The sequence below is a fragment of the Arachis ipaensis genome, chromosome B10 (genome assembly GCF_000816755.2).
Source record: "Arachis ipaensis cultivar K30076 chromosome B10, Araip1.1, whole genome shotgun sequence".
In the NCBI taxonomy this organism is placed as follows: domain Eukaryota; kingdom Viridiplantae; phylum Streptophyta; class Magnoliopsida; order Fabales; family Fabaceae; genus Arachis; species Arachis ipaensis.
In genome coordinates, this window is record NC_029794.2 from 133,755,795 (window position 1) to 133,767,557 (window position 11,763).

An 11,763-nucleotide genomic window follows, 5' to 3' on the forward strand; every position below is an offset into this window, starting at 1 on the left:
GAGGCAACCAGCTAACGCACGAAGACTCGGACGAACGGCGCGACGGTGACGGAGGCGGCACGGCGAACGGTGGTTGCAGTAGTAGCGTCTCCGGGAACAGAAGAACAGAGAGAGAGAGTGATGAGTGAAGGGCCTGTTTAGGGTTTGAATTGATAATTAACTTTGACTCTTTCAAAAAAGCCAAGGGCGTATATGTATTTTCCAAATTTTAAAGATTTTTTTGTTTTCTACGAAATTTTTTAGTTTTTTTTGTTCGATAGGTTAAGGATTAATTTGTCACAAATCGAAATTTTATTCAAGGGTCGCTAATCAATGGGTCACTGACACTTATTTAAGCGAACAAGTAAACTGATCACTCGACCAACCTAAATTGGTTAATCTTAAACGATTTAAATGTGTGCGGTACAAAAAGTCACACACCTATTTATTCTTTTTGTCGTTAATTTAGTTTATAGTAAAGGGTAACATAGTAATTTTACTTATGGTAGTTATGATGATTCAGCCTAAGCAAACCAAGCATAGCAAACACTTAACTGCACTGCTCATTAATTCAAAGAAAGTAAGAAACAAACGTAGCAAACACAAACACGAATTGTGAGGCAATGGCTACTCCAAGTGCATGGTGGGACAACTGGGTTGAAGAGGCACTTGCAACCCTCGACTCCCTCAACGTCCTTCGATCTCTAAGACCCATTTGCCTACGGAAGGGGAATCACCGAATGATTCCCTTTGAAGCTGTGCTTCAAAACGTGCCAGACCCTCCAAAGTTTAGGGAAGACAGAGGTGCATTCGAGGTGTTCGATGAAATGCAGCAATGGGACAGGGCCTCTGTGGAGGTGGAGATTGGAGAAGCCACGTTCCTCAGATGGATGCATGACACTCCAAGTTCTGGTACCCTTCAAAATGTTTTTACTCTTTTGACGAGATAATACTCTGGTCCCTGAACTTACACGTAAGTCTCAATTTAGTCCCTGAGATTTCAATTGTTTTTTGGTTTTAGGTGATGAGATTGGTTATAACACAGCTGCTGGTGATGATGGATTTGGGGTATACAATGAGAAGTTTAAAAAGTTAATTTTGTTTTCTGGAAATGACTATCTTGGTTTGAGTTCCCATCCGGCTATTGGAAGGGCTGCCGCAAAGGTGTCATTTTGAATTTAGAAGGATCTTGTATCTTTTATCTTTCGGAACTTTAGTGTATAGGTTTTTGTGTCGTCACTTTTCTTTCTTCAAAGCTCATTGCCGTAGTGATCTTTGATCTAAATCAGGCAGCACAAGAACATGGAATGGGACCAAGGGGTTCTGCCCTTATTTGTGGATATACCAATTATCATAGGCTGCTTGAGTCAAGCTTGGCAGATATGAAGAAGAAAGAGGTTAGGACTGTCTCGCAAGGATTCCTTTTGAATATGTTTTGCTTATTACTTAGCTCTGCCTTGTTGCCCAATTTAAGATTATTTAACTGATAGTTATGATGAAACTTAGAAGTCATTGAATACTGGGAAGAAAATAATAATGCTCAGCAGAATTTGATGCAAAATTTGTTTATTTATTTTGTTCAACATTGAGAATCACTCCTCTTTAGTGAAGGCTACGGAGAAAGACGTTGCTTGAAGTCATATATTTAATTGATGTAGTAAATAATAAATAAGTTGAATACATAGATTGTGTTAGTGCCACTACCAAGACTGGCAATTAATCTATTTTCAGGGAAGCAATACTAAGCATATGCCTCCTAAAGTTGAAATAAAATTATTTAACTTTTGGTTTGTCGCAATTTCAATTAACTACGAATATGCCATCAATGGTCATGTTTGAATCTAACCATTATTTCCTACACGTTAATACTAGGGAAGTTACTTGTATATTATCTATGCACATTGTGATAATAAGGAACATATTATGAGGTTGGCCAATTCTTAAGTCTGGACAATAAGTCAACTGCTAACCCATTTTTGGTTTAACCTCCATGCTATAGGATTGCCTTCTTTGTCCCACAGGGTTTGCTGCCAATATGGCCTTGATGACAACAATAGGAAGTATTGGTTCTCTCTTAGCTGGAAAAAATGTGACTGCCGAGGATGAAAAGATTGCCGTCTTTTCCGATGCACTAAACCATGCATCAATAATTGATGGTCTTCATCTTGCTCAGCGGCAAAAAAGTGTAAAGGTGTTCATATATAGGCATTGTGATATGTCCCACCTCAATATGCTCTTGTATGTTTTACTTTTCCTGTAGTTTACATAGTCTTAAGTGGATTCTCTTTTTCCCTTCAGGTGTGGGTTATCAATATCTTGACTTTGTTCTGACTTCTATGATTTTAACAGAACACATTGTAGAATGAGAAGAAAAGTTGTTGTAACTGACAGGTTAGTCATTTTGCCCTGTTACTTGCAAAAGGGAACTGTAGAAATAAATGGTCATGGTTTAAAATTGCTGTTGTTTATACATAAATATTTCTTTCTTATAGCCTAACAATATTTGTTACTGATGTTCATATACCTTCTTAAACAAGGACGGTAAATAGGTGAAGTTAGGGGATTTAATTGTATACCCTTGTGATCCAAATTTGTTTGAGATTGAATGGGCTGAACTGTAAATAAACTATAGTTGAATTCAAATATTTGAAACAAAGCAATGGCCAGTCCACAGTTCAACCTGGTCTATTACGTAGCTCAGTCTTATTTTTAACGCACGCCAGTACTTCTGTCGAAATAAGATTTCCATGTCATTGATGGCTCATCCAATTCTTTGCAGCTTGTTCAGCATGGATGGTGACTACGCACCAGTAGTGGAGCTTGCAGACCTTCGCAAGAAGCATGGATTTTTGTTAGTCATTGATGATGTAAGACCTCTTAATCTGTTTCAGTTTTAGCAAATGTCTAGGCCAAAAAGAAGATGGCTTCTATCGGGTACATAGTCTAGCACAACTACAAGCTATTAAAACTCCAATTTCTGTGTATATTCAGGCTCATGGAACATTTGTTTGTGGCAAAAATGGCGGTGGCGTTGCTGAGGAATTCGGCTGTGAAAAGGATGTGGACATATGCGTTGGTACTCTAAGTAAAGCTGCAGGTTGTCATGGAGGATTTATAGCATGCAGGTATTTATACCGTTGCCCTTTTAAAGGTTGATCCATTTTCTTTTGGGGTTCATCCACACCGTATACAGAATTACATTTCATGAATAGTTCATGAATGACTAGTGCTACTCTATGACTTCTTATAGTAAAAGGTGGAAACTGCTAATACAATCACGAGGTCGTTCTTTTATATTTTCAACTGCTACACCAGTTCCTGTTGCAGCTGCTGCACATGGTGAGCTCCTATCTCTTACATGGATTGATATACTCAAGCACGTAATACATTTGTTATTACCTGTTAGTTACTATTTCCAATTACATGTTGATATCCGGTGTGCTCTTATGATAGATTTGTTATCTATCATTCTCACTTTTAACTATTGTCATTGTAATGGCTCATCTCTATCAGCAAAAGCTAAGTCCAATCTTAACTTTGAAAGAAAGCTGTTGAAGTTCTTCATGTTCTGAACAGTGCTTTTATATATCTCTAGAAGAGTAAACCATTATTCTCACCCTCGCAAAAAAATTAGTTTGTGAACAAATTGTTTGGTTATTAGAAGATTGTTTGGTTCAACTTAACAAATCCACCCAATGAGTCGATTTGTCGGCAAATTAATATTACGAAGGTAAAAACGACGAATTATTCAAGAGTCAAGACTAAATTGAAACATTTATAATCCTTCAAGTATCACGGGATAATTATCATATACTTCTGCAGAGTGATTCTATTTGAATGATTCTTCTGCATTCACAATATTGCTGAACTGCAGATCAATTTTAATTTGAGAGGAAAGAAAATGGTTGTTGATATTGGAAATACAAGAGTGTCATAGGGTTTGCAATTTTATTCTGATGCAACGGAAGAACTGCTTGGCATACCCACAATTTTTAAAGTGATAATTGCCGTACACCTCTTTCCAAATATTCATCCAAAGATTAAATTTAAGCATTATCATTTCTTTTGCTCATGTTTAGCTAACATTGCCTTGTAATGACTATTAATTCCTTGAAATCAACATGCAATTTACCAGCTGCAGTTGTGGTTGCAAAACATGAGGCATGGCGTCGAAAGGCTATATGGAACAGGGTGAAAGACTTTCATTTGCTGACAGGAATCCCAGTTACAAGTCCCATTATATCGCTAATTGTAGGAAGCGAAGACAAAGCACTACAAGCAAGCCGGTAAGGTTTTTTATGTCGGTGCCCACTGCTCACTGTCTGTTCAATAAGCTAAGCATTTTCAATAATTGTGGAGCAGGTATTTGTTGCAATCTGGATTCCATGTCACTGCTATCAGACCACCAACTGTGCCTCCTAACTCATGCAGGTTTGATATCCTCACTATTTATCTCAACTACAATTTGTGTTTGGAGTCGCAAGTTAATTATTTATTTTTAACACCTTTGGAGTTACAAATTATTATAATTGGTTTGGTTTAGAATTTGGAGTTGTTAAAAAAGAGAAAAGAGAAGGAAAACTGAATTGATTTCTCAAATCTCATGAATATTTGTTCATTGATTTTAGTTATATTATTTAACACACAAATCTCCAAACAAAATATTTGATTTATAAAGACTAAACCACTAAAACCCAAAAAGACCTCTGAAAAATGAAAGTCTCCCACGGCTCTCTTCAATTGTGAACGTTTGACAAGATGGTCCAATCATGAACGCGTCTCCATTATCGCTACCTTTACGGATGGACTATTTTATCAAACGTATATAACCTCTGGACTTTTGGTGCTGTGAGAGACTTTGTTCTTTCAGGTCTTCTTTGTCGACACCAAAATTTTCCAGAATGCTTCATTTTTGTTTGATTCAAAACTTGCTCATAGTTAAAACATAACTAATTGGATGCTGTCCAAATCTCTATTATTTAGGCTAAGGGTAGCTCTGAGCGCTGTGCATACAAGAGAAGATTTGGAAAACCTTGCAGCTGCACTCTCTCGCTGCATTGATTTCCAAGAAACCCGCATATACAACTGCAATAGTTATGCAAGATTGTAGTTATTGAATTCAACTCCATCACTGCCACTATTCCTCAAATAAGTAAAACCATTAATCAGTTCCTGCATTAGTGTAAGTATAAGTACTTACTCCAGTGCCTCACGGGGTCTAATATATGTATTTTATATAATGATTTATTTACTTGAATAGTAAGTATATTTTTCTTTACAGTTAACAAACAATCAAGTATGATTTTATTTTATTTTTTTGCAACAAATATGTCATTGTTTGACTCTATTCTTGTAAAATCAACCACCAATATTCCAAATTTTGAATAACATGAACAACCACCAATCAAATGAAAATACACTACACCCTTATTTAATGCTACTAATTAAATTTACTCTTTTAACCCTATTAATTCACATTGTTTACACATTGTTCAAAAATCTTGTTGGTTACCTATACTTTTCCTATTGGTTTATAACCTTCCATCTTCTCACTCCAATTTTTTCGTTCTCTTTTCTTGTCCTGCATGCACACAATGCCTTCATCAACTAGATCATCAAAGCCAATGGAAAAATAAAAAATAAAGAATAAAAAGTTGTCATCGAAATCGAATGGGCATGACACAATGTACAATGTATCAAATCCCAAAGCTTGTACTTATGATAACAAATGATTCTCCTTCAAAGATTCAACATCATAGTATAAAAGATTTGGACATTAGTTCGTCCCAACGCCAGTGTTGTCTTTTGGAACATGTCTTTAAGTTAGATCCTTTCATCAAAGAATGACTTCAGGCTTCAGCAATTCATTTACATTTTGGGGTGCTAACTGCTAAGGTATTGAGGAAGAATAAATTAAAGGTGTGAGAGGATTCTTTTTCATTTATTTATTTTTGTCGTCAGAAGCTGATAGTCGTCATATATTTGGTTTTTGTTTGACTATTTTTTTTTCTTTTTTATTTTTCCCACGGTATCCTTTAATTCGGCAATAATTTGAATTGATTGAGTGGTTAATTCACTCGTTCGCTTACGTATTGGGAGTTCGAATCTTACTTTATGTATAGAACAATTTATTGCCAGCGATGGACTAAGTATTAACATTGATGCTGATATTGACTAATAGAGTGAAGACAAAGACGATCTACATAAATAAAATAATGAATTTTACACGAATAATCAATAATAAATTATTAAAATATAGAAAAATTATAATTTATAAAAAAACTCCAGAATAATTAACCTTTTAATAAGTATCTGTCATAGGGGCTTGTGGTTTCTGAAATGGATTTGAAACTTTCAATGGAGGCGTGAACTATTCCAATGAGAGTTGGAGCTTGTGAATCAATTACATGACGCTTTGAGGCCGATGAAACTATCTCTAGACAGAGAAGATAGAGTCGTTTGGAGGTTTGACAGGCAAGTAACTCCTTTGTGTAGGTGCTGCAGGCGGAAACACTACCGGATGATGTAACAAGCTACAACTTCACTAAGACTATTTGAAAAGGTGTTGTCCCCCAAGAGTTGAGTTGTTTGTCTGGTTTGTTTCTGATAGACAGGGTGAATACGAAAGAAAGACTGGGCCGTCTTGGAATTGTCAATCAAGATGATAATGTTTGTGTATTATGTAATAATGATATTGAATCTATCCACCACTTATTTCTAAGCTGTGAATTTAGCTGGTAGGTGTGGTGCGTTTGGTTATCTGAACTTGGCAGACATTGGTCCTTTCCTGGTACTTTGAAGGATCATTTTCTAAGCTGGACAGGTACAACAATTAAGAAGGAGGAGTATAAGAAGTGGTTTATGAATTTTTTTGCCGTGTTTGAAACATCTTGCTAGAAAGGAATATGAGGGTGTTTCAGAATAAAAGAAACACTGCATAAGAGATCGTCAATATGTCTCTTCTTCATTACAAGATGGTAATATCCGAAATAACGTTGGGATATTTTGATCTAAAATATGTCTATGTAATTTCAATAGGTGTTATCTTATCTGTTTTTTACTTATTTGTTCCATTTTTGTGTTGAGCTCCTTTGTTTCAAAAAAAAAAAAATTCACCTTTTAATAAATTAAAGTGAAAATTTTTTCTCTATTTTTATTTTTCTCTTAATTATTTGTGTTAAAATTTTCTGGTCCATAATTCACTCAGAATGAGACAGCTACCAATAGCATAGACTAAATTGGGTCAATAATGGCGTCCATGATTCAAATCCAAGTCCAAAATAAAAACAAGACGAACATAATTTACTTTTTTCTTCAATTTTCCTTCTTGTAAATTCGAAACGTGGATGTTCTACAAAAATCCCAAAATTTACCTAGTTTTAGGCTTCTTTTGTTCTTAACAGAGCCTGGAAATTTTTGGGGCAAACAAAACCAATCTCGTTTCCTTGACTCTTCCATTGTGAATGGAGGGAGAAGGAAACGATTGCGCTTTCATGGGAGAAGATTCTCATCCAGGTGCACCTTTACACGGTAACTCATCAATTTTGAGCTCGACGTTTTTCTTAGATCATGTTGGCGAAGTGTCTCTCGTCTTCAACTCGGATGGGCTATTTTGGGAACCAATTAATTCACCAAATGCTGTGAGTTTAATCGTTTCGCTTTTGATGTATCGTTGTTTGATCCATTACACTTCATGTATGTATGTGATTCTAATGTGACATGCAAAACCATAGTCAATCCCACAGTTTTTTTTTTAAGTTGACATTATTACTACATGGGAAATGTAAGGATAAGGATAATTAAGATGGACTAATTTACATTAATATAATGTTGCATAGAATGATCAATTGGGGTTAGATTACTCCTCCATAAAGATAATTACATTTATATGGCTTATTAACATTGGATTAATGTTTTGTAAAATAGATGGTTATTATTTTATCCTTAGTTTGTAGCTTTGAGATGTCTTTTAAAATCCTAAATTTATGGATGTTTGCTAACTAGTCCATTGTTCTTCTTGGCCGGAGGTTGTCATATAAATCACTAACTAAAAATTGTTTATTGACAATATATACTTGATGATTTTTGTTTGCTTTTATTTTACTATGGAGTGTTTTATTTTGTTGTTGTCATAGTCAGCCATGGTGGAAGGAGAGGTTGATGGTGATTGTGGATGTTACTCCAATGGCAACAAAAGAAAGCACAGCTTGAGAAAAGGCATCTTGCAGCTTTCAGCACTGGAAATGAAGCGACCGGTAGGTCTAGCCAGAGAGAACATTGTGTGTAAGTGTGTTAAAAAGTAGTGGCTGAAAATGTTATCACGATGTGGTAGTGGCTAAGAGAGGGGAAAACAGGGGAAAATAATGAATCAAAAATAGATTTTGAGATGACATTATTGATCTAAAAATGATACCAATGAATGTTAAAGCACTCAAACATGATTAGGCTTTTAGATCAACAGCTTTGATGTTTACTTGAAATAAGAGGAACATAATATTATTTTTGATTAACTAAATAGTACAAAGTAGAAAGTAAAAAGTGGTTATGAGTTAATAACACATTAGGGAGAGTTGGAGCAACACCATATGTGGAAAAACATGGTAAAGTCTTGCCTTATATGTTTCTGTAAAGGGACAGTGAGAAGAAAATAAAGAGATGGTAAGATGAATGTAAATTTAAATTATTTGTACATAGATATGGTTTAGGATATGATGCAGCGATAGAATTTTATCTAGATAGTTGACTTATTTTTTGAAAGAAAAAGAAAATCCTTTTTGCTATTATTGCTGTATTGTATATGTATTGCCGATTAGGATTTTCAGTATTTTTATCTTACAGGTCAATTCTATATCTCTCATTCCATGCCCAACCCTATAGAAATGGTTTAGGTTTACAAGTATAATCATTGTTTGTGCAATGAATAGTGAGATCAAATGCTATTGTTGTTGTATTGTATACTTTGGTTTCATCTCACACTATTTATCTTAATGTTTAATGGATCAGGATGGTTCAATTTGCTTCGGCATTAAGTCTAGGTCTAAAGCTGCTAGTGAGATAAAACTTTCTGACATATATGCTGTTGAATTATCCCATCATGGTCCGATTCATATAACAAACCTGCCTCATGCTACTGAGCACCTACTTTTTGGAAATGACATAAAGGTTTGTTCTTGTTACTCATTATTAATTCTTTTCCTTACAAGTTTATTAGGTTCCAAGGTGTTATATCTTTCTTATGATTGTGCAGCTGTACCGGTTTATAGTCCATGGTTTTATAAGGAGCAAGAATCAGCTATCTCAGTGGATTCCCACTACATATACTTTTGGTCATAAAGATTTTCGTGTATGTGAAATGTGGGTAAACAAGCTCAATGCGTTCTTGGACCGTGATGTTGGAAGGCCAAGGAATCTTTTGGTATACTCTACTATTGGTTCAATAATTGCTATATAATTTTCAATTTCTACTTGAATTGATTTGATTGAAATGAACATGTCCTAGAGATTGTTTTTTGATTCATTAGGTTTTTGTTAATCCAAAGAGTGGGAAACGAAATGGCTGTAAAACCTGGGAAGCTGTGGGTCCTATTTTCTCCCGTGCTAAAGTTGAAACGAAGGTAAATCATTCACATAATTAATTTTGGTTGACTACTTTGGTGGACCATGCTGATAGTTTGATGCTACATTGATAAATATTTAAGTCCATTCCATTTTATTTTTCTAAGGTCATATCCTATCTTGAAATAGGTTATACCAACTCCATCTTGAAAATCTTCTTAAAATATTTTTTTAGTTTGTGGTCAATGGCTGAAGTGTAAATTATCCAGCTTGCATGAAGTTAATGCTTCTCATATATGGAGTTTAATATGTCATAATTTTCCGTAACTTTCACATTTCTTAATTGTTGATCTTGAATATGAAATATTGTTTCAATTTTATAATAATAAATTGTTTCCATTTATTAGAGCTTCAAAAACTAATTTCTAAGCTTTCCTTTGCTTTACAAGTAGTCTTCCTTCAAGCCACTCCAAGATAAGCAGCCAAGTAGCCTGAAAAAAACTTACCACTAACAGCGAAGGTTAAAATGAACACAAATTTGGTTTGTTTGTGATCTAACAGTCACGCATAGTGTTTGAGTTTCCTAAGATAGGCTTTAATGAGGACCACTCAAATAATCTTTTCACTCTAGACTAAGAGATAAAAATTGACTATGTTAAACTGAATTTAATTAAATATTAGTTTGGTGATTATTTGGGTTATGATAGGGGTTGAGATGATAAATACATTATTTTGATTGAATTTTCTTGAGATGTTTGGTATTTTTCATGGCTATACTTAATCGTAGTACTATTAAATTTATTCATGTCATAAATTTTTTTTCTTGGGATTTTATTTGTAAATTAGAACAAACAAGTTTGCATTGTGATTTTCTAAAGTTTATATTCATTATTGTTTAATATTGATGATCAGTATTCTAGTAGTCATTCTTGCTATTTTCCAACAGGTGATTCTAACAAAGAGAGCAGGACAGGCACTTGATGTGATGTCATCTATGACAAACAAGGAGCTTAACAATTATGATGGTGTTGTAGCTGTTGTAAGAACATACTTGCCTTCTTTATATTCTTATCATAAGTAATTAAAGCAAAGTTGTTTTAAGGCTCAATATATAGAACAATATGGTAATACTGTGAAATAGGGACCAGTTTAGCTTATTAGCTTAATAAAATGAGTCATGTGAATATGGTGATGAGTTTCATGGCCTTAGTTTCTAGCCAAGACCAGCCAAAGTAGCAAATATCAACTTTTAAAGGCTCATGGAACCAACGACATTGATAAGAAAGTGGTGGAGTTCCCTCTTTTTTGTAGGTGAGAGGGAATCTTTACAAGACCTTAGCATTGTTATTTTGTAAATTATGTATTACTGAAATCAGTCTCATTAATTACTACATAAAGGAAATAAGTAGTAGAGTGTGTTGCCTTGATGTGATTTTAGAATGATAGACTGTGAGCCAAAATAGTAAATGGGAATTAGTGTGTTCTCGATATCCCTGTATCTTTCAGCGGGCTGTATCAATATTTTTCAAGTTCCCTTTTCTTTAATTATTGTATTCTAATTTATAAGTGGAGTGGTTTCAGGGTGGTGATGGATTTTTCAATGAAATCCTCAATGGGTTCCTTTCCCCCAGGTTTAAAGCTCCCAACCCACCAACTCCTTCAGACTTTGTTCATCCAGCAGATGATAATGGTGATTCATCAGTTCTCAAAGAAAATGAAAGAGCCCAAGAGATCCCTGAACAATGTGAAGATAAGATTCCCTTTATTTCAAGTGAAGACCAATCTGCAGCAAAAGCATCATATAATAGTGAGTATCAATTTTCAATCTTTCATTCTATTTCATCCAATCAATGCTTCTACAACTAACACATTCACTTATATGGGATGTGGTAGAAAATACAGTAACTTAAATAATTACTGTTTTATATATCAAGTTGTATTAAGATATCTTTTCCAAATCTCAACCTAAACTAAAATGGATGAAAGGAGGAAAAGAAAAGCAATATCAAAGTTATAAAGACTAAATAAGGTTATATTGAATCTTCAAAGGAGAATGTGTCATTGTTTTGAGCTTATTTTATTTTATTTTGTTCTAGCGATCCCTTTCTCGATGTTTTGTTATCCCTAATGTAATTTTCCTTCTTTAACAATGTCCTCCTTTAACCCAACCAAAATTCGTTATTTTTTAAGTTTCAGGAGAAACGGATGATGAATTTCATATTCTCAATC

The 11,763-nt window shown here is 34.5% G+C and overlaps 2 protein-coding genes across 2 annotated transcripts in view; both read left to right on the forward strand.

Moving 5' to 3' along the window:
- LOC107622216 (8-amino-7-oxononanoate synthase) lies at positions 519-5,308 on the forward strand. Its single transcript, XM_016324101.2, has 11 exons — positions 519-891; positions 1,001-1,143; positions 1,269-1,376; positions 1,979-2,217; positions 2,329-2,370; positions 2,759-2,846; positions 2,971-3,104; positions 3,230-3,318; positions 4,115-4,265; positions 4,342-4,410; positions 4,963-5,308. Exons 1-11 carry the CDS (start codon positions 603-605, stop codon positions 5,087-5,089), a joined length of 1,479 nt encoding a protein of 492 aa, XP_016179587.1. The 5' UTR covers positions 519-602; the 3' UTR covers positions 5,090-5,308.
- LOC107622214 (ceramide kinase) overlaps positions 7,175-11,763 on the forward strand; it is a gene marked incomplete in the record, with an annotated part of 10,962 nt that continues 6,373 nt past the window's right edge. The window contains 8 exon segments of the mRNA XM_016324096.2: positions 7,175-7,619; positions 8,115-8,234; positions 8,983-9,141; positions 9,227-9,394; positions 9,501-9,593; positions 10,481-10,573; positions 11,116-11,341; positions 11,725-11,763. Of these exon segments, the coding sequence (XP_016179582.1) occupies positions 7,443-7,619; positions 8,115-8,234; positions 8,983-9,141; positions 9,227-9,394; positions 9,501-9,593; positions 10,481-10,573; positions 11,116-11,341; positions 11,725-11,763 (1,075 nt within the window).